Below are 26,522 nucleotides of genomic sequence, written 5' to 3'. Positions count from 1 at the left end.
GTGAAACGTGTTTGGATGATTAGTTACGCCTGAAAAACTGTATACATGAGCGTGTTTATGTGTGTCCAGCATCTTTATATATGTTTTGATGTTCGCCATCGTTGTATTTTCTGCACCAATCTTCGTTTTCGCTAAACCAATGCTGCATTAGGTAAACTGGTACAGTAGTCGATCATTTTTGTCAAAAAGTAGAGATTAAAATAAACGTTCTTCTTTTACATCGTTAACAACGAACGATTCAGAAAAAATATATATTTGTTTCGTACGTTTCCAAAGCAGTGCGCGTTTTTTGATTACACTTGAAGGCAGCACTGTACTGGCATATGACCAACCAGCTGGCTGCAGCGCCGTCAGGTGATCTGCTCACGTGACCGTTCATTGACAGGCAAAAAGCAGCGAACACAACACGGCGACAAAAGCTAAGCTAAGGGAAAGAGTCCCAGAAATTGTTCGGTTAAAACTACATAAAGGCATGAGTAAGTCATCTCATTTTCATTATCTGCCTTGTACCTTTGGTGTTGATGTACTGTTGTTCTTGTTACGGGAGTTGACGGCAACTTTTACTGGTCGGACACGCTGATGCTTATGCTAACGGTAACTTGACTTTTGAGCTTCTGGAACGACAGCGAAAAGATCAAAAGATTTGGATCAAACAGTTGATTCCGTGACTAAATTGTTAAACATTTTTTTGTTCTAAATATAGTGTTTAGCTTTAAAAATAATGAACTATTTTCTTCGATAAATACAAATACAACAAAAGCTTTGTGTTATTTGTAAAAGCTTTTCTTTTAAAAAAAAAATGACTTTTTCTAAAAAAAATGTCTGCATTGAAAAATATGATTTTACTGTTGAGATTATGACTTTCTAGAAAAAAAGCTAAATTCTCACTGAAAAGTGTCTTTTTTCTCAAAAGGGAAACATTCTTGTAGCATTAAAAATAATAGGATTAAGAAGTTAGATTTTTATTTTGAAAATCAAGACTTATTTCTTTTTAAAAATGTAGCGTTTTTGGGGGTGGGGGGGAACAACTGTTTTGCGAAGAATTTTTTTTTGTGCCAATAGAACGTTTTCCTTCAGTTATATTTAAAAAAAAATGAAAAAATACACAATAAAGAAATGAGGATTTATTAACAAACAAAAAAAGAATTTTTTTTTTAAAATCTGGAATTGTGCTTTTCTCATATCGACCTTTTTTTGGGGGGGGGGGCAATTTGGCATAACTCAACTGTATTTATAGAGCACTTTCAAACACCCATCGCTGCATACAGAGCAATCCTCTGCCCCACCACGCAGCTTTATTGTCTTGTTATAATAAGACTTTAATCTTGTAATTTAAGTATTTTTTGAGGTGGTACTTGGTTTGAAAGGTGGTTTGTGTCACCTTGTAACGTATACGGAAACCATCCACCCAGTTAAACTGTTTTTACTAAGTGAGACTGTTATATTTTTTTCAGGTCGAGAATATGCCAGTGTCCTACTTGGCCTTGGGGAAAGCTGACCTCTCTTAGCCTTCTCCCCTGCCCTGCCAAATCCAAAATGGAGACAGCGTCCACGTACCCCTTCGGCTGCGAGGCCGAAACCTCACTGCGGGACCTCTTCGATTACTTCAAGCGGTGCCTGAGGTGTGGCGAGTGGGAGTTGGCCAGCGCCTGCGTGCCGCAGCTGGTTGGATCCACGGGGATCATCTCGGAGAAAGTGCGGGAGATTATCAAGGCGGCCGTGTGCCATCCTTATCGTTTCAAGTGAGTTAAAGTGGGGTGATGTGTTGAAGTTTTCATGCTGTCTTTGGCATTTATTTAACCACGCGGTGTGTCTCTAGATGGGAGTCTGTGGGCAGTCCACACAAGTTGGCTTGGTTTTGGCTGCAGGTTTTGGAGCAATGCACTGAAGAGCGGGTAACTAACAGAACATCTGACACGTACACTGAGAGGACTTTTCCAATATTTGTTGAATGACCTTCCGTTAAATGAGTTAGTTTATTGGATTCCTGCCTCATTGTGTGCGGGTGTGGACTCAACAAAAAGATAATCAATGACTTTGGGGAAGTCATTCATTATTTGAAAGGCACTAAACGCACTGAAATGACTTAACCTATTATTGATTAAAAAAAAATTCTTAATTTATACAACAAAAAAATAAATGAAAAATCCCCCTGCACCACAAACTTGATAGAATTGTCGATGGTCGTATCACGCAATTGTGCATTCTGACTTTGACCTTGATTTAATCATCCATGACAGGTTTCTCCCATTGTCAAAAACGAGCTAGAGTTCCTGCTGCTGCTGGAACATCTGTGGTCCGAGGGTATCGAGGAGGTTCTTCTCCAGGTTACACTTTTATTTTGCCTTATGAAGTCCTTTGGATATTCTCTTCAGATGTGTCGGTGCGTTCATCTTCGATGTTTCAGTAGCAGGTGCACGAGGCGTTTGCGGGCAGAAACATTTCAAGTTCAGCGCATGCCGCCGTGGAGCGTTGTCTGCATATGTTACTGGAGAAGAAGAGGCCCCGGCTCGCGCAGTCGCTGACGTATTTCATGCAGGTAACAGAATTTGTGTAAAACCACAAAAGCCTTTGATCTAGAATCAATGAAATAGAATAAAAAATCTTATCTTGGAAACGTGCTTTATTCACGTATGATTGGGACTTTTTTTCTTTAACATAATAGGACAATTGTTTTTATTTTTTTAATATGGCATTTTTTTCTTCAAAAAATGTCATTTCTCAAAAAAAGAAAAAAAAATTCCCAGCAAAAACATAAAAAAGTACAATCGTCTATTGATAAGCAAATATGTCTTTATGCATGACTTAGACAATGTAGGGCTATTTGTTTCTTGAACTTGAGAGTTCCTAAAGATGTTTTTTTTTATCTTGGAAAAAAATCTCCCCAGATTACACATTGTCCTCTTTTTTTATTTAAAAAAATACATTAATAAAAAAATACTTTATTCATGTATGATTACATTTTTTTTCCTCGGGGTATTGGGGTCAGTTTTTCTTGAAAAAAAATCCACCTTTTCACCTACAAGACAACTTTTATCTTAAAAAAACTATTTCTCAAAAAATGCGTTTTTCCCCCCAACTAAACCATTTTTTTTCTCCCAAAAATACATTGCGTGTACGACTATTCAGTATTTACATATACAGTCTGATTAGGACATTTTCTCATGATATCTAGACTGTTTTTCTCAGGAAAAAAGAAAACGTTTGACCTCGAAATTAAACCAATAATATATTTTTTTCCATACACAAACTAAAAATGTGACTTGATTCACATATTGATCAGGTTAACTGAAATGATAAAAAACAGTTGAGCGCGATATCAGCACAATTGAGTACAGCCTAGTTCTCAGTCTTGGCATATTTTCCGTAATTGTCTTTATGTTTCCTGAACGAATCTAAAAAACATTTTCAAAAAATCTATGGAATTTCTTATCTTGGAAAAAAATGGTGGAAAAAATATGAGGACATTTTTCGATTTCTCTCTTTTTTCATTTTTTTTAGCTACAGTCGGGCATGGACGACACATCCCTTCAGAACATCTTCATCCTCCACTTGCTGACCAAACTGGGGAAGCCTGAAATGAATCCCGAGCGGCGGGACGAGTGGGTGGAAGAGATCTACGCTGTTTTAGCGGTGATGCCGTGCAGTCCAGGTGGAGGTAGCGGCCAGTTAGAGGCGCTGTTCGAGACGCTGTGGGCATCCAGAGGGGGGACCCTGAAGGAGGAGAGGGTCCTGAGCTCCCTGCTCCGACCGCGATCCGACGCGCTCGTCTCGGCGTACTGTTCGGCCGCGCTGAGGCTGCAGCGGGATCGTCTGCTGAGAAGTGCGCCTGACACGCAAGGTGCCGCCAAGTCTACTCATCGCTCATTTGGTAAAAGCTTTGTAAACTAATAGCGTGTTGTTTGTCATCTCAAGCGCACCTGCCCGAGTCGGAGAAGTTGGCCCTCAGTCTGTGTTGCCACGGCGATCGTCCGTCCGCGTGGCAGATGATCTACTTTGAGTGCCTCAGCAGCGGGAAACACTTCCTGGAGTTGGTTTTGGTAGGTGATTTAAAAAAACAAAACAAAAAGACCTTGATAGAGAACCTCCCCAAGTACGGTAAAGCTGCATAGTCGCAAATTTTTGTAGTGCATCCTGTTCACCGTTAATTGCTGAAACTCTCAGCCAGCTGTTTTTTTGTGCTCGGGACAAAGCAATAAAAGTATCACTTAAGCATCTTCTGGTGGAATCTTTGTGGTGTTGGATTGATGGTGTTTTTGCATCTGCGTTTGAGAAGTCCCGTTTTGATGGCGATCCTCGAATGCAGCTCGTGTGCCGTCAAAAGTGAAAGTCTTTCTGCTTCTCTCTTAATACTTTCTTGTAGCCCGTGTATTCTAATTTGTTGTTACAATTTGCCTGTGTGACCAAACATCTGGAAACAACTTTATATTTTTATGTTATTCTTTTTTTTATTTATTGTTGCCATATTTTGATGTAGGTGACGGCGCTGGACCTGATCAAACACGAGGAGTTTTCTCAGCTAAGGGACATGTTGCACTCCGAGTTCCAGCCCTTGTGTCGCCTGCTGCTGTTGCTGGGATGGACGCAGTGTAGTAGTCTGAGCTCAGCTCACAGGCTGCTCGATGTCCTCCATCACCAGCAGGTCGGAAACAAATGTGTTGTTAAAATCAGCTCGCTAAATGCATTGTTATTAACAATGCGTAAATTAATCTTTTTTTTTTCTTTTCTTTTCTTTTAGAGGTCAGCTAATGACTCAGTCCTGCAGGACTTTGCCAATCTTTTGTCCTCGCAGCTTGGCATACTAGAGTGGTGTAAAAACAACAACCCGTAAGTATTTTTAAAAATTTTGTATTACATTGTTTGATCATTTTTATTTTTTACCTATTTATCATGTGCCTAAAGTCATTTATAACTTACTGTCACAATCTCAACAAAAAGTACCAATGTGCTGGCTAATAATGTTTTTTAAGTTTTTTTTTTCTGGTCTGTGTAGATTTTCTTTCATCCAGGTTAACTGCATTCTTTTTTGTGAATTTGCTGTTTCCCCCCCCCCCAAAAAACCCATCAAAAGTGGCTTTGGTAGTTATGCTATATAGAATTTGTTGCCCTCAGCATACCTGTCAACTCATACGGTTTAGCCATACTTCATATGGATTTTGTGGTGAATCTTACGTATATGGCCGTATCGCACAAATCATGCGGATTCTGAAAATTTCAGTTTTTTTTTCCACCAACTCCAAATGATTTGGAGTTGGTGAAAAAAGTAACGCAGGAATACAACTCTGAACACAGTAATGCCACTAAGTCGAATGATAATTAGACATTAACCAGACATTGTATTATGGAGATCTACAATAAATATCATTGAAAATTTCGTGGGTTTTTTTCTGCCGTTATTTTGACATATAAAATGCTTTGGTATGTTCTAAGGATTTTTTTGCTCTTTATAAGGATTTTTTTGGTAGTTTATACAGGTTGGCGCTCCAAAAAGTTGACAGGTATGCCTCAGTGTTGTCTTGTGCCCCTGTGGGTGGGTATAGAGGTGTTCCCACGGAGGCGTTGTTGGCTCAGCTGTACAGTCTGGACAATCACTCGGCCCTCTACATTCTCCACTCTTTGACTCCGCTGGCTCACTTTGAAGAGCGCCGCATTCTCGATCTGCTCCAGCAAACGCCAAATCCAGCAGGAAGTCAGTGCGCCGCTTTTCTCCATGACCCCGTCGCCTGCTTTCTGTCTCTTTGTCACCACCATTTTTCACTTTTGTCCTGCAGACGACACCGAGGCGGTTTTGAGTCCTGCGGCGCAGAGGAGCGTCATTCTGTTCCGCGGCTTCTGCGCCATGAAGTACGCCATCTACGCTCTGTGCGTCAATGCGCACAAGAGCTCAGGATGCGGCCAGTGTCAAGCCAAGAGCCAAAGAGCGGCCTGGGAGGGGACGGACCCGAGCCTCGCAACCACTTCATTGGGAGGTTTGTACCAGAATAGTTGAATTGGTTGGTTATCCTCGGACCTAGGTGCTTGGTAAGGTTGTCCTTATTCCCCTTATAGATTGCCAGTCACTGTTCCAGCACTACCTGTCCGAGTGCCAGCTGTACTTGGAGGCTGTGCCTGCCCTGTTCCGCCTGGAGCTGCTGGAGAACATCTTCTCACTGCTCTTCCTCTCCAGCGCCGACTTCGCTCCACCAAGTCCTAAAGATGTGACCGTAACAAACCCGGCATCCTCTTCGTTGGAGGAGATCGAGTCTCAGACCGAGGAGGACCGCACCAGTGCCCCTCCCTCTGAACCGGATCTGGCCCACCTGATCCGGGGCTGCAACGGCTTCTTGGCGGATGTGGCGGCCATGGAGGGTTTCCTGAAGTTGCTCAAAGAGGGCCTGGAGGGCATGTGTGTGGTCGGCGAGCAGGAGGGACAGGAGACGGTACGAGCGCTCCCCAGGGAGGCGGAGGTGACGGAGAGCGTGGGCTGCTCCGTGGCCGCCGGGACCTTTGGCGCCCGCCTGCAGAGGTTGTCCAAGCGTACGGCCGAGGCGCAGTGGAGACTGCAGATCATCACAAGCAATCAGAGCGGCGGAAGCAGTGAGATGCTACAATTTGGGCATTTTTTTTCTGTCTGCAGCAGTGATTCCCAACCGATGTGCCATGTCACATTAGTTTTCGACAAGGAATTATCTAATTTTGCTTCATTGGTCCAAAATGTTTTATTTCATACAAATAATGTCATATGACACCCCTCCACTAGAGGGCAGAAGGTAGATAATTGTCTATCAATTTTTGAGACATTTTCATTCAGTGTTTTTCTTTTTGCACAATATGTGTCTTGGCTCAAGGTTGGAAACTCTGGTTTAAGACTAAGAGTAATCCCATGCACATTCGCAGTTCACAGTTTTTTTGAAGCATTTTATTTGCATAAAGACCACCCAATGACTGCATGAACCGTCGAGATTTTGAAAAATCTCGACTGACATGCAGTTTTTTTTAAGCTTTCAATATAAATTGAAATGTAAATATGCAACATAAATTGTGCATTCTTTTTTTTCCCTTCAGAAGTGGTCGATTGTTCAGACACGGCGTCCGCTCCCCACAGCTTGCTGATACCCGCCATGTTGTCTCCCCCGGAGTCTCTGCTCGTGTCCTGCATCCGGCGCGGTAACTTCATGGAGGCCCATCAGGTTACTATGGCAACAAGCACTTTTGACAACGCCTGAACTGTTCCTTCTTTAAACCACTCAATAAATGTTCCACAGGTATCTCTGGTTTTTGACCTCGAGGCGTCAACTTCCTGCGGCGAGCTGGCCTTCATGGAACGCTACAAGGAAGTGCTGGTGGAGCTAGTCCGGGTGGAGCAGAAGATGGAGAGCCAGTCCATGTCATCATCCTCCTCGTCTTCAGAGGGCTTAGTCTCGGGCTCGGCTAGCTCGACGGCCGGCGCGGCACGCAGCCGGCTTGGCAGTAGCGGACGCTCCACTCTCCAGGCCATCGGAAGCGCTGCAGCCGCAGGTGAGACGTTTAGGTGTACGTAAAGAGGTGGCCAATTCATAGATAGAATGGACACTATAATTAGTATTATAATTTCTTTTTTTTTTACTCAATTATTGACTTTTTTATGTTTGGTATTGTCTTTCCCTGCAGGCGTGGCATTCTACTCCATTTCCGACATAGCCAATCGCCTCCTCAGCACGCCCTCCCACCCTCTCCCGACTCTGCAGGAGGGCTACTGGACCAGCGGGTGCTCGGCTGAGGCATTCGGACGGGTGGGCGTGCTCCTGGAGCAGCTCAGCCCACCCGCCATGGCCGCCTTCGACCTGGCGTGCTGCCACTGCCAGCTTTGGAAGACATCTCGGCAACTGCTGGACACTGCTGAGCGTCGCCTCAGCAACAGTCTGGAGACTCGTGGTATGCATACTACTACAGTTCGGAATAGCCCTCGAGAATTATAAAAAAAAAAAAGAGGGAAAAAAACCCACAACAACTTCACTCTCCAAAGCCAGTTTCAATTCACAATAAAGAAATTGAAGTTGAGTGGACTATATTTGTAGATCCACAAAAAAAGACACAAGAAGCCATGCCGGAAAAAAAGATAAGAATGCTCCCATTTATGTTTAAAGTGGTCGATTTGGTTTCGTAGATTTTGGAAAAAAATTCATCTCTCAAACACAGTTTCACTTGACGTGACATTTGGGAGGCATTTCGACCATGATGAGTCTCGCAAAAAAAATCTTACAAATCCATGACTGAAAAAACACTGAAAGGATCAATTTTGGCTATGTCGCGCCCTCTGGGGCAATAAAAAACAAAACAAAACAATAAAAACTGATACTTGACAGATGGATGATGCCAAATTACCAAATTTCTTTTTTTGTCACCGTGTGTGGGTGGAGCATGACAGTGACATCATTGTGATCAACGTCTGGTTTCCTCAGGTGTCCGAGTGGACCCCCGAGAGCCTCATCTCGAGAACATCTGTGGATTTCCTCTGGTCCTACAACAGATCGGCAAGATTCTGAATCACCCAACAACCAGTAAGAGCTCAGTCAAAATGGCGGGTGAGTCGACAGTGTTGTAAGGCCACTTGCTGCCAAAAATGGCTGCCGATAGTGACCGTCGCTTGCATTCTTAGAAGCTGCCGCGGGGGAGGAGCAAGTGTGCGCCAATCCGTTTGGGTGCTGCATCCAGGAAGTACTGCTGTGTTGCCACACGACGCTGAGCGAGGAGTGCATCGCCGCCCAACTTGCTCTGATGCAATGCTTGGAGAGCACCTTGCACATCCTCGGCTCTGCAACCAATGATGTGGGTCAGTACGGTAATCATCCTAACTCCTTATGAAGCTTTGTCCATTTGTGAAAATCAGCAAATAATGAATTGAGGCCTCCCGAAAAGGGGTTTGTAATTACCCGTGGATGCCACAAGATAACAGCAAAGCACGTGTGATAATCCAATTGGATTTAGTTATAAATGTCTGCAGCAGTTCGAAAAGTAATGATCAAAGCATCAACACCATGCATCTAACATGGATTTTTTTTAAGAGGGCGTCGCGGCGTCGTCAAGCTCCCTCATGGCGCTGCTCTCGGAGCAGGCCAGCCTAAAGGCTTCCGAGCTGGACACTCACCCGGCGCGTTGCGGCATGAAGCAGCTGCTCCGCTCCCTGGACCAGTTGTGCCCCTTCGAGCCCAACGGAGATCTGGCCAGGCCCGACTTTGTGCGCAGGTTTCTGCACTACGTCGACAGGCTGGCGGCCGTGCTGGTGCGCAGCCTGGGCTCAGAAGGTTTGCGGCCGATTAAAGGCGATGAAAGGAGAAGTTATCGTTGGTTTCTTACGCCTCGTCTCTTTCAGACCAGACAAGTGAGGTGAAGCTGGGGAATCCGTTGCTGGTGTTGCTTCAAGCTCCATCGCAGCTTCTCTCCTACCTGCTGTTTGAACGCCAGGTGTCTCCTGACAGGTATGCTCGCTTTCAGCAAGCTTGTTGACTCGATTATATTTGTATCTATAAACGTACTTATATTTTTATTTTTATTATTGATCTTTTATATACTGTATGTGCATTAATAGCTTAAATTTCTTGACCTAAATAAACTACTGCCCTCTCTAGGCTGCTATTGCTACTGCGGGAGGCGGGGCTTGGCCTCAGCATCCAGCAGGTGATAATCCAGCGATGCTGCAAGGTCCTGCATGTGGGGACAACGTTCCCAGAGCCGGACTGGGATTCCATTCAGGCTAGAAAAGACAATGCTCTTTTCAGTGTGTCTGCTTTGGCGCTGTTGCTCCAACGCCACGCCAGGGAGCATGCTTCCACGCTCGGCATGGCCGAGCTTCCGTCCGACGCCAGCTCTGAGTCCATATCTTCGGAAGATGCCTCCACCTCCTCCGCCAACCTCTCCGCCTCACCAGCCACGTCCCCGCCGTCATTTTTACTCACGCCGTCCGCTCTGGCATTCATCAAATCTCGCTCATCCTTGGTGGCAGCTCTGGTGTGTCTGTGTGCATCCAAAGGAGAGGGCCCCCGCTCTCAGCCCACGGGCTGGTCGGGATACTTCCGCAGTGGCCGCAAAGAGCCGCTGCTAGATGGCGAGCAGATTTCCCGTGAGGCGGACGCGCTCCTCCAGGCCTTCCCCGTACTCCGAGCGTACCTGCGCGCCATGGCTGAACCTTTACTAGGCCCCTCCTTTTCTGACGACGAGGGCCTCGGCGCATGGGTGTGCGGAAAGCCCCTGGTCGAGCTCCTGCTGGCCGGGCCACGGGAGGAAGCCGCACGAGGGGTCGCCGCCTACGCCTTCCAGCAGGCTCTGGCCTCCAAGGATGTGGACCGAGCTCTACAGCTGCTAGAGCTTTACGGGCCTGATTGGGGTCAACGGGGGGAGCTGAGGGACCGCCTGCTTGCCTGGGCTGCATTAGAGGGTGAGGACACACACACACACACACACAGAGCTGCATTGCACCCTCTCCAGTACGGATCGGACGTACTACAATGAGATGAGGGCACCCTATAGATGTCACCACTTCAGCCAAAAGATGTTTTTTCCCTTGAAGGCGACGAGGAAGGCGTGGGCCACCTCTTCCGAGTGCAGGACGCCAATCTGCGCGCCCGCGTGGCCCTGCAGGCCATGGAGCGCTGGCCCCTCTCGGCATGTACGGAGCTTCTGGACTTCTGCCTGGACAATGACGATGATACGGACGCCTCGCTGAGAGATGACCTACTGCGGAAAAAGAAAGAACTGGACATCTACCGCCGGGTATTGTTATACAAACTGTCTCTGCTATCGAAATGGAGCTCATCAATTACTTCTTTCTCTGGTGACAGATGTTGTTAGCCTTACACCCGCCGTTGCCGTGGGTTACCTGGCAGGAGCTGAGGGCTGAGTCAAAGGCTAGCTCTGAATCCATGTTGGCCCGGATGCTGGAGGCCAAGGTGTGTGTACCTCTCACCTTTAATGAACAGACTCCAAAACAAAATTTAACACGGAATTATACTTTCTGCAGGAGTTTTCACTCTGTGCCCAGTGGGCCAAGCTTTATCCCGTGAGCGAGCAATCGAGACTGCAGCTGCAGACAGAGCATCTGCTGCACCTGCTGGACAAGGAACAGACTGATGAAGCCTTCCAGGTACTCGCTTTGTGCTCGGAGGGGACGGACAGAGCGAAAAGAAAAAGGGAACAACAAAGGGTAACTGAAAGAGGCAACGATAGCAAACCCTGCTGGGAGTTGATTTGAGAGGCTACAGACACAGAAAAGAGAAAGAAACAACAGCAATAAAAACAAAACATGCCTATATTTGGGTTTGGAGGAGGCTGTATGTATAAATATTCGTTAATCTACAGTAAATCTCTCCTCTGATGTCTCATGCTAATTTATGTTAGTCCATCAATAACATTTTCATTTGGGTGTTAGCATTAAGCTGGCGACACACCAAAAACAAACTGTTTCACACTTACAGTAACACTTACAGTATTTTCCTGTACTAAAAGACAACGATAGCATCAATGATACCTTCAGCTACTTCCAGAACCCTGACATCTGTCCATTAAAAAAAAAAAGTCCTGCTAATGTTCTCTTCTATCCTGATTAGCTTCTTGAGGGTCTGGCGTGCGGCTTGGACGTATGCGAGCGCGCCTTGGACCGCCGCCCCGGCTTATCCGCCTGCCACTTTTTGGCCGACTACATGACGCTGCACTTCCAAAGCCAAGTGTCCCCAGCGCGTCGACGACACATCCACACCCTCAACTTGGGCTCCAAGGTGTTGTTGGCTCTGCCGCCTCCCGCCCGCCAGAACTACTTCCCCTTGCTGTCGGAGCCTCTGCTGATGTTGGAGCAGATGCTCATGAACCTGAAGGTGGACTGGGCCGACGCGACCGTGCGCACCCTGAGGAACCTGCTGGCCGGCCAAGAGGCCGGCTTCGGGCCGGAAGCCGTCGACAGGCTTCTGGCCGAGTACGCTCGCAAGGCCTTGGACTTCACATGCGCGCCTCGAGAGAGGTCACGATCCGGTTAGTGACGATTCTGTCGAAAGTGACAGAAACGGGACGTCTGCTATTTTGATCAAGGATTGGTTTAAAAACTCAGTCAGGAAATGTAGTTTCACATAAGGCCATGAAATTAAGGTGGCATGTCAAACCTGAGTAAACCCTTCAAAAAAGCCAGTTCTATGACACAACGCCTTCTTCTTTTTCCAGACTCTGTCATCAGCCTGCAGGACGCTCTGATCCAGTGCCCTGCTCAGGACAGCAGCGTTTTATCGTCCACTCGTCTGGACTCTTCAACGCCCTCCTCAGCAAGTAAGTCTGCACTTGCCGTTGGACTTGACGTGACACACTCCCCGACTCCCCTCAAAATTGATTGCCGTGATTGGCCCCCCGTTATAGGCAGCACGCCCACGCACACCTCCTCGACAAACAGCGGCGACAGAGAGCGGGACCGAAGCTCAGCAGGGAGGAAGCGGTCCTCGCCCGCCAAATTCCACCCGCCGGAACAGCCCCCGGACCGGAAGGACTGGGTGCCTGACACCAAGCAGCTCGTGTGCATGGTCTGCCGGCGGGAGAGGTTTACCATGGTGAGCGATAGGGCGGAACAATTTTCGACAATTTTAATGTATTCATTTATTCATTGATTCATTCATTGCGATTGTGATTTAATAGACAATTATTTTTCCGATATCGAGAAAATAAACATATTTACACATCTGAAAAATAGAGCCAACCCACTGATTGAAATTAGTATTTTTGTTTTCTCTCCTTCCAAATTGCAGCGTTTGCGATTTGAAAATAGGAATCTACTACATTGAGATGTCAGTTTGAATTTGATTGTTCAGGCCTGGTGAGCAGTAGGCACCATGAGCTTCTTTGTTCCTTTTAACACCGCTAGATGGGCCCACTCCTTTTCACAAAGCCTGTTTTTCTGAGTTTTATTTAGACAGCAGTTTCTTTAGTTGAAGTCTTTTGGTCCCATCTTCCTCGAACTTTTGAAGGCATGCACCCCCTTCAACGTTGTTAGCGGTTTGGTGCACCCCTTCTCGCTAATTTCTTTTCAGTGTCTCTTAGCCATAGTGTTTTAAACGCAATGTGTGAAGTCTCTTGGAATGGTCTTTATCAGACTTGATAAGACAACCACCACTTTCATATTCCTGACAGGGTTGGCGCACCATCTCATAAAACCAGTTATTCAAATTTATTTTGTGTGCCTTGAAAGGTTTGAGGAATATCAGTCTGAGAGACTAAAACTGAAAGACGCTGACATTTTAATTTTTTGGCGAACAAAGCAAAGTACAAGTGTCCATGAAGACACTTTTGATGTCACGCACCCCCTGGGGTGCATGCCTGATCCTGCCTACCATAATAAAACAACTGTATTAATAATTGCGACAATAATGAACAGAGCGTCTCTGTCGTCAGTTCAACCGGCGGCATCACTGTCGGCGTTGCGGTCGCCTGGTGTGTCAAGCTTGCTCGGAGCGCAAGATGGCCGTCGAGGGATGTCCCGGAGAGGACGTCAGAGTGTGTGACCAGTGTTATGCCTACTTTCATCCAGAGTGAGTCGAAGATAATGCTCAGGGCACCTTTGTTTTTCTTTTTGGACGTTTTAACAGATGTGGTGTCATTTAATCTTTGTAGTTAATCCATGTTTTACCGATGTGTCATTAATACAGTGTTGGCATTAGGGTAACATCCCAATTTTTGAGTAAAATGCTTACATTTAACTCTGAGACTGCATAAATGTGCCCATTGTTAAGCTCATTCAATAAAAGACAGGGGTGGGGGGTGGGGGTGGGGGGGGGATGGGAAGAAATAAAGCAGGAGAGAGGTTTTTAAAAGTCATGCAAATATTATATAATTTAATACATGAGTACCTTCAAATGCTTAAGATGTAAAAAATACAAAACAATTTTACATAAAAACATAATTTCATTTGCCGTTTGTTTGCTGCCTGCTATTTTGTGATTGATTAATTCCGAACACAACCAAATCCCCAGATATAAGAGGCTGTGATCACTCCATTTTTAAAATTTTGCTTTCCCTCAATAAGTTTTTTGTTGTTGTCGTTGTTGCTTTTTACAGGTTATGGTCACATTGAATGCTGTCCAAAGTTTTGAAATTATTTACTTTTGGTCTTTTTAATTTTAAACAGTGTGAATATTAGTAGGTAACTATCACAATGTGAAACTATAAATCTAGATTAATATTTCATATTTAGTCAAACGTTATTTATTTGTTACCCTGCAGTTCTGACGACAAACTGGAACCAAGTGAAGGTAAATAAATCTAAATTGCCCCCTTTTTGCCTTGTTTCTTTTATCATTGACTTCATTATCATTTTATCATAACTGCACAGAATGTGAAAAGTGCAGCTTCCGATACGCTGGCATGCTTTCTCTTGAGATGTGCTCCCCTTCCGTGCAGCGGCGGCGATCCCCTCCTTGACGGAGGACGCTCTCGACGGCATGTTGCACCTGCCCGAGATTGCCCCCAGACAGATCAGGCTCTCCATGGATCCCGTCGAAAACCAGCAGTTGCGTGACGAGTTCTACTACGAGCAGGTTTGCATTGGAAAATGTCGTCCCCCGCCCCCAAAAGAAACATCCTTAAAACCAATGTATCAAAATATGAACTCCCGTGAGCTTTTGCAACCCGGAAATATGTGACGTCACGGTGAAAAAGACTCAAAGTGTGTTCGCTCAACTAACTGGGTACTTTATTTCCCAAGGCACCCAGTGCCCACTTGTGCGTGGCCATCTTGTCCCTGCACGGCGACCAGACGGCATGCGGCCACCAGCTCATCGACCACTGTCACTCACTCTCCCGCAAGCTGACCAACCCGGAGGTGGACGCCTGCCTGCTGACCGATATCATGCGGCAGCTGCTCTTTAGCGCCAAGCTCATGTTTGTCAAAGTGGGCCGCAACCAGGACCTGGCCTTGTGTGACAGGTGAGGACTTCAAACGTGGTTCGGGTTCCGGTTTGAATGGGGAACTGGTTTGAACTCAAACCCCCCCATACGACCAATTATAGTCTTTGCGTTTTTTTTTTTTAACACTTCAGTGCTATTGGTCTGTCCCGACACATTGTCAATTTTACGGGTGACAAAACGCTCGAGTCTTGGCAGATGTCATTTGTTTTCACTCGTGTCGCCATCTGGTCGTTCTGCAGCTACATCAGCAAAGTGGACGTGCTGAAGATCCTGGTGGCGGCGAATTACAAACACATCCCCTCCCTGGATGACATCCTCGAGACGATAGCCGTCACGCGGCTCCGAAACCAGCTCTTGGAAGCCGAGTATTACCAGCTGGCGGTGGAGGTGAGAGACGCACAGCACCCATTGGCACCCCAAAAATGTCACCGTACCACTCACTGCATTGTGGGATTTTTCTGAAAGGTGTCCACCAAAAGCGGGCTGGACCCCGGCGCCGTGTGGCAAGCGTGGGCCATGGCCTCCTTGAAGGCCGGCAGCCTGACGGCGGCTCGGGAGAAGTTTGCACGGTGTCTGAAGGCCCCCGTGGACCGCAACCAGATCAACATGGGCCCCACGCTGCTGCAGGAGATTGTCAAGCACCTGGAGACCACCGTCAGACCCGTCACCGCCACGGTACACGCGTCTCTTTGTGTTTACCACCAAGCCAGGCGCCACCTTCTCATCCTAGACTTAATTTTTGGAGTGGTTGGTGCCCCCCCCCCCCCCCATGCCCTATGTAGTCTGCCTAGCAACAAGTGTTGATACCCTCATGCGACTTGTCTCATTGGTTGTATGTCAGGTTTTGATTCTGAATCGGCGTCCATTATAACTTTGTCCACGTGTTCCCCCGAAGTCTTTGAGCGAGGACATCTTGGCGCCGCTGCAGGAGCTGGAGGAGGCCCTCAGCGAGAGGTCCGAATGCCCGAGGCGCATCCTCCACCAGGAGTGCCTCTACTACCTGAATGCGTACGCTACTCACCTGGCGCTGGTCAGCTTCCACATGCGCCACGACGCCATGGCGGAGGCCATCTCGTACCTCCTGAACAAGGCCAGCTTCCATTTTGTTGTGACCCTCACTTGAAACCCTGACTTAAAACCTAAACTTGGCTTCACGCCCTAATTTGAAACACGATCCTTTGCTTGAGATCCCAATTTGAAAATCTAACTTGAAACCCACGCCGAACCAACGTTTCAACACCTAATTTGATACACCAACCTCGGTTTGAAAACCTAACCTTGACTTGAATCCCTAATTTGAAATTCCCTTTGTTTGAAACCTGAGCTCACCTTGTTTTGAAAACCTGGCCCAAACATGCAAACTAGTTTATTTTAAACCTTATGATAAACTTTAATCCCTGATTTAAACCCCCCAGGTTTTCTTGAAACCCTAACCTACCCTAGTTTAGGTGTTTCCACCCTAACTTTGGCTTGAAACCTTAATTTTGGCTTGAAACTTGAATCCAAGCATGAAGCCTAAATTTGAAATCCTAAACTTGGCTTGAAACACTTCCCAACCTGCACCTTAACTTGTCTTGTAACCTGTCTTTTTTTAAAATGCCGAACCCAGACTTGAAATCATAACCCAAGTTTCAGCTCCTACTTTGAAACTCCAACCTTTGTTTGAAACTTAAAATCATAACATTAGTTTGAAACCCTAACCAAAGCATGAACCCTGAATTTGAAACCCTAACTTAGACGTGAAGTTAACTCAGCCTTAATTAGAGACTACAACCTTTGTTTGAAACCCCAGCCTTGATTTGAAGCTCTAACACTTGCACTAACCCTTAATTTGACACCCTAAACCCATCTTGAAACCCCTACCCAGGCTTCAAAGTAACCCTAAATTGAGTCAAGGACGATTGTTTAAAACCCTAACCCCAGCTTGGACCCCTAAATTGAAACCACTGTCCCTCAAAGGGTTAAAACCCACAATCGAATGCCCCATCTTGACACGTATCTGCCAAGACTGATCATATTCACGAGTCTCTTCGCCGCCGCCTCAGGATGCCCCGGATGAGGTGTTCCTGGAGGGCGTTCTGCAACCGGCCCTAGAACGAGGGCGTCTGGGAATGCTGCAGGACGTCCTGGAGAAGCTGGACCCGGGCCTGGAGGCGTGCAGCCGCTACCTGATCGCCTCTTGCCAGTGGCTTCAACGGCGCGGCTACTTCCACACACTCTACCAGATCCAGCAGTTCATGATGGTGCGTCATGGCCTGTTTCAGCGCAAAATGAAATTTGAAGTCATGCAATTGGAGGAGGAAAACATTTGGGGGAAGCCAGCAACTGTATAAAAGCCCTGTTATGTCTTATATCTCTCTAGAATTTTTGTTTCTGGCAAAGTCATATTTTTAAACCCTAAACTTCGCTTGGAACGTTAATTTGAAACCCTAACCAAGGCTAAACTGATTTGAAACCGTACCCTCTGTTCGAAACACTGATTTGAAACCTGCGTCTGTGACGACTACGAGAGGTCTCTCGAGATAGTGTAAAGTAGCCTTTCCGTGTACAGGATCACGTGCGTGCGGCCATGACCTGCATCCGCTTCTTTACTCACGGAGCCACTTCTTACCAACAGCTGGGTGACCAGCAGGTACACACACACACACACACACACACACACACACACACACACAGTGACACTTGCTTCACTTTTTCTGTGTGTGGGTGTGTGTTTGTGTGTGTGTCAGCGGTGGTTGGTGCGAGCCAAAGAGCACCTGAGGACGTATCTGCAAGAGCAGCAATCTCGTGCCGCTGTCAGGAGGAAATTGTCCCAAGGAGGCTCCTTCAAGAAGACGATGTCATCAAGTGACGTGTCCAGGTCTGTCTTAACACACTGCACGTGGGCAATAATCCCACCCGCCAACCAAACCCGTGTCGCAAAACACCACGCGTAACCCAAGAGAATGACACTTTGTTTTAAACAACGACACGTCTTGGGCCTTTTGTCCGCTATCTTCATGCTTTTGCTAAAACATCATGAGGAAAGAGCAATCTTGCAATGTCTGCCGCGATTGTCTCAAGTAACCACTGTACTCTGATACATATATTCTTGATCCTCAGCAAAAAAAAAAAAAAAAAAACTCATCAAACTTTCTTTTTGTCTTCAGGCACGTGAACACCATTGAGCTGCAACTGGAGGTGACCCGCTTCCTGCACCGTCGCGAGACCCCGCCTGCGGCCGGGTCCGGACCCCTGCCCACTTTATTCGGGGGGAGCCCCGTGAAGGTGGAGGTGGCCTGCAAGGTGACGTGCCCAACAATCTTCTGATTTTGACTCGATGTACAGAACTTTGTATGCAGCTGTGCTTTGGTTGTTTTTAAAGTGCTCCATAAATTGAGTTGGCTTATATAAAGTCTCTCAATTATTTTTCACAAAGCCATTTTTTTTTATTCGATTTTTATTTTAGTTCTTTATTTTTTTTAAACCAGTGTTTGAGTTTGTGAGTGTTGTCGTTTGTTTGTCTTCAGGTGATGCTTGGGGGTAAAAATATCGAGGAAGGTTTCGGCATTGCCTACCGAGTCATACAGGTGAGCTCCAGAATGTTTTTTTTCACTCCATAATGTATAATACTTATTATAAACTATGTGGTGTTCACTGCCAGCAAGTAGCCTTCATATGTCAAGTCTCTGCTCGCAAGTCAAAGCAAAAAAAATTACGGTAAATAAATTATGGAATGCCAACCATCACGTGTTTGTTTTTGTGCAGGACTTCCAGCTGGAGGCCCAGGCGGTGTACGTGCGCGCCGGACAGCGTCTGGTCCGCCACAGGAAATTCGCAGCGGTGCGCCAGCTGCTCAAGTGCGTCAACGAGTCGGGCACGGCCACCAAGAGTGATGGCGACGCTCTGGTCCTCAGCTGCGTGGAGGCGGCTGATAAAGGAGCGGCCGACGTAAGACAGAGATCAGGATTATGGTGGAAAAAGGTGACGTGGTGATATTGGTGTTTTGATTGTTTTTGTGCTAAGGCCAAAGAGCTGGAAAGTCTCATTCTGGAGACCAAGAGCACGGAAAATAAGGTAAGGCACTGTCATACATTTGCTTTTAAATGTGTTTACATCAAATGGGCATTATTTTTGTAATTTTGATAAGCAAGACATTGCCTTTTTTTTTTTTTTTTTTTGGAGCGACGTTTGTTTTGAATCTTAATTGTCCTTGTGTTCCTTACTTCTGGCTCTATTTTTTTGTTTTTGTTTAGATTTAACCTCACCCATGTGCTCGACGGGCTCGTAACGTATTTTCATGCATGAGACTATTAAAAAAATAACAATATAAATGACTTACTCAGATCAAAGCCTACCTGCTTTGCAACAAGCTGCGTCCAGCCTACCTGCTGGCTGTCAAAATGGAGGCGAGCAAGGCCGCCCCGCTGGTGCAGAACGTCCTGCGGGCAGCGGAGGCGGCTCAGGACTCTGTGATGCAAAACATCTGCCGCCAGTGGCTGCAGGAGCACCAACACCAAGGGAACAGCAAGCAGCGAGCAGGATCGGCACGACCCAACAACCAGGTCAGGTAACGGAAAATATCGAACACCTAATTGAAGAGTACTGACTGTATTAACTATAAGAAAAGAAAAAAAACCCACACCCAACTATCTGACCACTGTTACGTAACAACACTGCCTTCCCCAGTCCCCTAGAGTCACTCCTACACAGAATCGATCTACCTCAACTAAAAAGGGGGAAAAAATCCATCTTACCTTTCCTCAAAGAAATCTTGACAGATACAATGTGTGGACACAAGTATTGGGACACCTACAGGAAGTACAATGTGAAGACTTCCTACAAGATCCCCAAAATTCACTTGGTAGCACTCCCAGGAAGTTGGGGGGGTGGGGGGGTTCATCTCGTTACCAGTTTTGCCTATCAGTATGAAATTTTGTGGACATGTTTCTCATATCAGAATGTACAAAATAGTCTGAAAGACACTTGCCTGAAAATGAACAAGGTAGCCAACTTGTTTTGGAGCAGCCATTTTAGGGCCAATTCCTAGCCTCGAAAGTTAGGAAAAAAATGGCCGCTTGAAACCAGTTTCATCTAGCGATATAGAATTGGGTGGACATGTTTATCATAACATAACACACGAAAAAAAGTCTCAACAACCCCATATCTGGAATTTAACGCGAGGTGAGCCAATTGCTTTGCAGCCATTTCAGGGGAAATTCCAGAGCTTCAAAATTTGGGAAAAAAAAATATATATATATACATTCCCGCATTCATGAAGAGGTGTGTCCCATTACCTTTGTCCACATGCCAATGTTTAGTTTTAAAGTGTTTCTGTGAATTGTCAAGACACAAGAGACTCGCTTGGAAATGATGCTGTGGATCAATTTTATTTCTTCTTCTCAAATGAAGAAATCGCGTTCAATTTGTCTTTTTTTACGTCTCTCGTGTTGTGATCATGTTTGGTATCTCCCTTGCTGACACTCAATTTTAGACGATCTTTTACGTCAACAACTGACTCGACAAAAGTTTCACTTTCAAAGGGATTCCCCTTCTTGCCGCCTTTTATTCATGTCAAGAAAAAGCCACTTTTGAGATGCATCAGAGACGTACTTGCACTCTCATCCGCTCACTGATGCACTTTATACTCAGTTGAAAATCAGAATCCTCTTGCACAAACGGCTCGTGAAATGACTGCTTTGATGAGAATGTAAGCACATGTGATTTTTCTAATGATTTTTGATTTGTTGTATAATTATGCTGAATAATAAAAAAAAGTGGAGGCATTATTTACAGTCCCAGAGTTCTCAACCCGTTCCATTATATATATTTTTTAAACAAAGAACTTAAATGTGGTGTTACAACTACGTATTTGCAACCATATAGATTTATCTATTTATAAACATTCTATTCTTTCAAACAAATTGGATTTTAGAACATTTCAAAATGTAATTCAGTTGGATATTATTCATTTATTTCTTCAAAATATCTTTATGTTTTTTGCCTGTAAAGTTTTTATTTAATGCTTACAATTATTTAAATGTATAAATAATGAAAAAAATATTTATTTAAAAAAAATAATAATTACCTACTTTTTCTTTTGAAAAATATTACGAATTTATAGTGTGGAGAGCATCAGGGTCATGGAATCTGCAGTGGCTACAAGAAGTCTACACACCCCTGTTCAAATCCCAGGTTTTTACGATATAAAAAAAAAGACCAAAATACATTTGAGGGGTTATAAAATAAACAACTGAAATAATAGGGTTGCACAAGTGTCAGGGTAAGCCTAAGGAGAACAGCTGAACTTTATCAGGGGTTGATCAGAGGCACTTAAAATGGTGGCCGGTTGTACTGGTTATAGGCCACATAACATATGGCCACATAAGGTGGAATTTTTTTTTAATTGTCCTTCCCCCCCCCCCCCCCCATTCATATCACAAAAAAATGGCATTCTAACGGGGTAATGCGTGTTTAATATCCACTGTATATCTACTTGAGCAGTGTGACTGTTTGAAAGACCGCAAAGCTTGTTGAAAATGAGTCACCGGGGGGCTGAATGGTAACGGTTTATTTACATGAAATGTAAACATTCAACTCTGCACGTGAACGTTACGTGTGGTTCAAAAGGCAAACGAACCTGACTGGTATAGAAAAGCACACATGTAAGCTCTCAGCATCCTGGTGGGATCGCACAAATGGACCTTCCTCGTCCAGTTTGTCCTACCTACCTACCACCTACTCTTGGTGTTGTTTTCTGTCATTACTATAAAGTAACAATTTTCTTACTAATTGTTTGAGGGGGAGAAAAAGCCCTGTGAGATTTTGGCACACACGTGAAGCAGTTTTAGCTGCAAATATGCTTAAAAAATGAGCTAAAATATTGGATAAATTTAAAAGATGCTGGTCATTGAACCCTGCTTGGACCGTTCACAGTATGGCAATACATCCAGCTGCCCCACCTTCACATTGTGTCACTAAAATGTCTTATTGTTGTTGTTGTTTTTTTGCTTTAAAAATACTACACTAGATGAATAAAAGTGACGAGTAAAAGTCTTTGAGTTAGTCCCACTGGATGCCGAGGAGCTCGCAGCTGGCGTCCCAGAGATGCTGGGCAGTCTCCTCACTCCTCCCCTGTGGGGCCACAAAGGCAGGGCTGCAGTCGCTGCAATGCAAATGACAATCAATCAACAGGGTTTTCACCCCAAAAAAGACATTTTAAAAATTACAGTTTAATCATGATTCTTTTTAAGAAGAAATTTGGAATTTCTATGTATGTTTATGTGTTGGGGGAAAATATATATATATTTTTCCCCCATTTATTGAAAGAGCTACTTTTTTTTTTTTTTTTAACTGCTTCATTAGTTTTCATGTACAATTTTTAAAATGCCTTTGGTTACTTCCTGTTCCATGAAAATGACATCACATGTGCTCGGGTCAGGAAACAACCAATCACGGCTCAGGTGAAGTTTACAAGCTGAGCCGCGATTGGTCGTGAGCACATGTAAACATTTCAGATCATTCAAATGTGATGGAAACCAGATTTCCTCATCCCTAATTTTAGCACTTTAATGTGATGTACAATACTTTTAGGAGGGTGGTGGACGGGATGAAGTTGTTGTTGTTGTTGTTGTACCTGAAGTGTTTCCCCGAGATGGAGTGCAGCTCCTCGGCCACGGCGCAGTAGATGCTGGTCTGGGCGCCCTCGCGGGGCGTCTTCAGAAAGACGGACAAGACACTGAAGATGATCATCATCAGGGTGGAGTGACGCGTCAGGTCCGAGTTCACCGTGCCGGGGTGGACCGAATTTACCGTCACGTTGCTGCCTAGAAGAAGCGTCATGCAGGTCAGCGTCACTCGTATTTTTTATTATTTTTTTCCCTGATGGCCGATCACCTGTTGTTACCTGAGCCCTGAGCAACTGTGATGTCATTTTCAGTCGACAGCAAGTGGCAAAATGGCCGCCCTGTGAGATGGCTAATGGCTGGATTTTATTGCTTAACTCAATACTCCAAAAACACACTATTAATCAGAATGCCGTCTTCAAACTAGTCGGGCCACATACAACATAGTGTAATGAAAACTTTGGGGTTGACTTCCCCTTTAAGGGAAGCCTCTGTTTGTCAGAGGTTTCTTATTTGAGAGAGCCGTTTGTTTTGCCAAGTTGCTGATCATTTAAGGGAAGTGTTTGTTCTAAATTGCTGATTAATTGAGGGAGGTATTTGTTCATTTTTGACTGTTTGCTAAGTTGAATCCTTGAGGGAGGCAGGTTGAATAAAAAGGAAGAAAAAATAGATTTTTCACCTTTAAGACGTCTTGCCAGCTCTCGAGCAAAGAGCACGTTGGCCAGCTTGCTCTGGCAGTATGCCAGTCCACTGTTGTAGCTTCCCTGGCTGTGCAGGTCGTGGAAGCGGATCCAGCCAAAGTTGTGCGCCAGCGACGAGACCACCACGATCCGCGCCGGAGCGCTGCGCTCCAGTAGGCCCACCAGCAATGACGTCAACAGGAAGTGACCTTGAAATGGCGGGGAAAATGAACAGCCGGATGCGGTGAGGTTCCCGGTCCGGATCTCACCTAAGTGATTGACACCGATGTGCATCTCGAAGCCGTCGTTAGTCTTTGTGTAGGGACACATCATTACCCCCGCATTGTTGATGAGGATGTGAAGCTGGGTGAAGTCTAAAGAATCGTGACCAAAAACATATATTTTTGAGAAAACAAACATCAGTTAAGGAACGATGAAATGAGATTTGACAGACTTTTTACCTCGAAGGAATTGTTGCGCGAAGGATCGGATGGAGCAAGTGTCGGCTAAGTCTAGCTCCCGAACCTCCACCTTTGCTTCAGGGTACGCCGCCCGAATGCTGGCTGCTGCCCCCTCGCCTTTGTCCACATCCCGGCACGCCATCACCACCCGAGCCCCTGATCCCGTCAAAATATCAGAAAACAGCCCGTAAGGTTTAAGTCTGAAGATAAATTTGACTAGCCAATAACCTTTTAGGTCCTGCCCCTGATGACCTCCTTTTGTTGTATTTAGGCAATGTGTTTCAAGTCCTTCCAGAGGGTTTTCGTCAGTGGCATGCGGGCGTGCTGAACACATTGGCTCATAGTTTTAAGATTCTAACCTCAAAATGCTGCTTGGGTTTTTGCCCATATTCCAAAGACGCACCAATATTGCGATTGCAATTTTATATGCGATTATTTAGTTCTAGCTCCGTCCTCTTTCATAACAAGCACAAGCAATAAAGGAAGCTGTACTCCAATAAACAATCAGATTTATTATCCATAAATGTTTTGGTCCTCTAGGTTAAACTAAGGCAAAATGTCATATTAATGTCAGACCCTGAGTTAATCACCCCCCCCCCCAAAGAAAAAAAAGACATCCAACTTTGTTTGTATAAGCAGTTACGAGGTGAATTTTCCTGAATGTGCCCCCAGTGAAAAAGTAACCTCGAGCGGCCAGGTCCAGGGCAGTCTCCTTCCCGATGCCTGTGTTGGCCCCAGTGATGAGGACCGTCTTCCCGTCCAGACAAGCAGACGATATGCACACGCCTCCTGCCGCATATCTTCTGTGGAAAACACCCATATGGGATTGTATCCAATTGATAAATCCCTCGTGACAAATTGTCCTTATGCTATGGTAAAATGTTCCGATATTTTGTATCTAGCGAGTAACCTAACTGCGGGTCAATGGTTCATGGCAGCACGGTGCACGAGTTAGCATGTCCGTGTCACCGTTCTGATGTTGGAGTTTCAAATCCAGGCTCCGGGCATCAAATGTTTTTTTGTTTTTTTTCCTTATAACATTTTTTTTGATTTTATGCTTTGAAAAGCTATGAGGGCGACACGGAAAATTCATACAATCTAATTATAATAATATGGAAAATTCTGCGATTGGCTGGGGTTGGGTCCCAGCAAGCCTGCGGCCCTTGTGAAGATAAGCAGCTGAGATGGAAAAGATTACCAGAATGTTATGGTGAAAGTGAAAAATGTAAGAAAATGTTTTCAAGAAAGGAGAACAAGTTGTAACTTTTTTTCATCCCTATAAAATTATTACCACAGGGAGAATTATTCGGAGCACAGTAAATTATTAATATAAAGATACATAAAAATGTTGAGAATAATTTTTTTTGGGGGGGGGGGCGGTAAAATTAACACTACAAAAAATGAAAATGCCCTCCATAAAAGTACAATATAATTGTCTGACTTCTTGGGGGAAAAAAACGTTACATATGTGGATCATTCGTGATGCTGCTAAAAATGTAAAATTAATTACAAGGGAAAAAGTCTGACTCCCCCATTTTTAAAACTATACAAAGCGAAGTGTAAAAGTTAGGGGACTAAAGTTTTTCCCCCCTATAAATTGATGTAAGTTTTCATCATTTTGGACTTATCCTCATTTATTTTATTTTGTTTTAATTGCAAAAATAGTCTGCTTAATTATTGACCCGCACGGCGTGAACGACGTCTGGAGGTACGAGCACGCCATGGAGCGCGCAGAGGTCCTGACCAATGGCGCTGCTGACCCCGCCCATATGGCTGATGTTCCCGCCCACTCGCAGCCTCCTGATTGGCCTGCACCTTTCCCACCCTCTGCCCACTTCTCAATCGGCAGCCAATATCGTATGAAATTAGAGCGAATTAAATACAACAGATAACCTTAAATGGGGATTTGTTTTGTTACACGACAGGGACATCCCTCGCCATGCTAATGCTAATATGCGTCAAAGAAGCGAAATACGTGCTGTCACACGAATCCATGTCAAAGCGTCAAAAGATGGGTTCTTACCGTATGTAAGGAGCGAATAAAACCACCAGGAACGTCACCGCGGCGAGGCCGGCGAGAAATAAGAAAACCCACATCGTTGGAGTACGGATGGATGCTGTCGTGGGTGCTTGGTAGCACAACAGCTGATGCGGGTGGTTAAGCGGGGGTGTCTTAAAGCGAGCGAGCGAGCGATTCTGCGCAAATGGCATCATGGGTTGTGTAGTTCAATTTTTTTTCCTATTGCATTTACATTTGTGAGAATATAATTGAGACAGGATGAGTTCCAATTCCGCTTTTTGTGGCTGAACGCGTGTTCATTGAAGCTTCTTGGGTCGAACAACTCGTTTGGTAGAACTTGACATCCAACATCGCAGAATGCATCCTTCTCTATTTCTGCTTTGTGTCACAAAGTTCAGAATCAAATCTCATCAGGCAATTCCACTATGTCAAAACTGCCTAAACTGGAAGCGCCAGTTTAGGCAAAAGTCAACATTCACCTTAAAATGGAACAAAAAATTTCAGAGAGAGGATATTTTTAATTTCATAATCCCACACTTATTGAACCACATAAAACTAAAGTACATTGCAAAATTCTCTGAAAATAAATCCTTCATTAATTCTACAAAGTAGGGTGACAATGATTATGTGGACAAAAATGTAAATAAAGAGAAGTAAAATTACGACTTTATTCTACGAGAGTATTAGTATTAGAGGCATACTGAAATTTTCGAAGGCATTATTTTCATGCTGGAGGGAATAAAATCTGATTCAACGTATTCTAATGAAAAACTCCCACATCCTGAATACATGCATGGCAGGTTAATGGAACGTTATAAATTGTCCCTAAATGTGAGCGTGAGGCGCGGATGGTTGTTCGTCAATG

At 45.0% G+C, this 26,522-nt stretch overlaps 2 protein-coding genes across 3 annotated transcripts; one reads left to right on the top strand and one right to left on the bottom strand.

Moving 5' to 3' along the window:
• The first annotated feature begins 378 nt into the window (after nucleotides 1-378).
• Nucleotides 379-20,660, top strand: zfyve26 (zinc finger, FYVE domain containing 26). The gene is made up of 41 exons (XM_086127224.1): nucleotides 379-476; nucleotides 1,455-1,742; nucleotides 1,820-1,895; nucleotides 2,241-2,327; nucleotides 2,411-2,539; nucleotides 3,502-3,841; nucleotides 3,916-4,040; nucleotides 4,478-4,642; nucleotides 4,739-4,827; nucleotides 5,541-5,689; nucleotides 5,772-5,969; nucleotides 6,049-6,576; nucleotides 7,045-7,169; nucleotides 7,245-7,497; nucleotides 7,630-7,893; nucleotides 8,421-8,543; nucleotides 8,618-8,791; nucleotides 9,024-9,263; nucleotides 9,332-9,437; nucleotides 9,588-10,393; nucleotides 10,526-10,728; nucleotides 10,797-10,904; nucleotides 10,976-11,098; nucleotides 11,562-11,979; nucleotides 12,166-12,267; nucleotides 12,355-12,542; nucleotides 13,381-13,517; nucleotides 14,209-14,237; nucleotides 14,386-14,522; nucleotides 14,690-14,910; nucleotides 15,132-15,279; nucleotides 15,358-15,567; nucleotides 15,788-15,982; nucleotides 16,938-17,135; nucleotides 17,444-17,524; nucleotides 17,622-17,752; nucleotides 18,042-18,177; nucleotides 18,402-18,461; nucleotides 18,640-18,822; nucleotides 18,898-18,948; nucleotides 19,218-20,660. Exons 2-41 carry the CDS (start codon nucleotides 1,537-1,539, stop codon nucleotides 19,443-19,445), a joined length of 7,470 nt encoding a protein of 2,489 aa, XP_085983350.1. The 5' UTR covers nucleotides 379-476; nucleotides 1,455-1,536; the 3' UTR covers nucleotides 19,446-20,660.
• A 767-nt stretch (nucleotides 20,661-21,427) lies between these two features.
• Nucleotides 21,428-25,998, bottom strand: rdh12 (retinol dehydrogenase 12). 2 transcript variants are annotated; one of them, XM_086127907.1, is made up of 7 exons: nucleotides 25,661-25,998; nucleotides 24,322-24,437; nucleotides 23,638-23,793; nucleotides 23,446-23,550; nucleotides 23,176-23,385; nucleotides 22,508-22,697; nucleotides 21,428-22,036 (listed from the first exon to the last, which is right to left on the bottom strand). In XM_086127907.1, the coding sequence occupies exons 1-7, from the start codon at nucleotides 25,849-25,851 to the stop codon at nucleotides 21,934-21,936; spliced, it is 1,071 nt and encodes a 356-aa protein (XP_085984033.1). In that variant the 5' UTR covers nucleotides 25,852-25,998; the 3' UTR covers nucleotides 21,428-21,933. The 2 variants fall into 2 exon arrangements, with proteins under 2 accessions (XP_085984033.1, XP_085984032.1); XM_086127906.1 differs by having other exon boundaries at nucleotides 24,322-24,440; nucleotides 25,661-25,996.
• Nucleotides 25,999-26,522: the final 524 nt, after the last annotated feature.

Source organism: Hippocampus guttulatus, chromosome 13 (genome assembly GCF_054856545.1).
Source record: "Hippocampus guttulatus isolate MCC_2025c chromosome 13, RoL_Hgut_1.0, whole genome shotgun sequence".
NCBI lineage: Eukaryota > Metazoa > Chordata > Actinopteri > Syngnathiformes > Syngnathidae > Hippocampus > Hippocampus guttulatus.
Note: the sequence above shows the minus strand (reverse complement) of the source record. Positions and strands in the feature narration are given on the sequence as shown.

Coding starts and splice junctions, on each gene's coding strand:
- zfyve26 (XM_086127224.1), top strand. CDS start 1,537: ATGGAGACAGCGTCCACGTACCCCTTCGGCTGCGAGGCCGAAACCTCA. Junction 10,729..10,796: donor AACTGGACATCTACCGCCGG/GTATTGTTATAC, acceptor CTCTGGTGACAG/ATGTTGTTAGCCTTACACCC. Junction 12,268..12,354: donor TTCAACGCCCTCCTCAGCAA/GTAAGTCTGCAC, acceptor CCCCCGTTATAG/GCAGCACGCCCACGCACACC.
- rdh12 (XM_086127906.1), bottom strand. CDS start 25,851: ATGATGCCATTTGCGCAGAATCGCTCGCTCGCTCGCTTTAAGACACCC. Junction 24,441..25,660: donor TTATTCGCTCCTTACATACG/GTAAGAACCCAT, acceptor TGTTTTCCACAG/AAGATATGCGGCAGGAGGCG. Junction 22,698..23,175: donor GCTGGCAAGACGTCTTAAAG/GTGAAAAATCTA, acceptor CGCTTCTTCTAG/GCAGCAACGTGACGGTAAAT.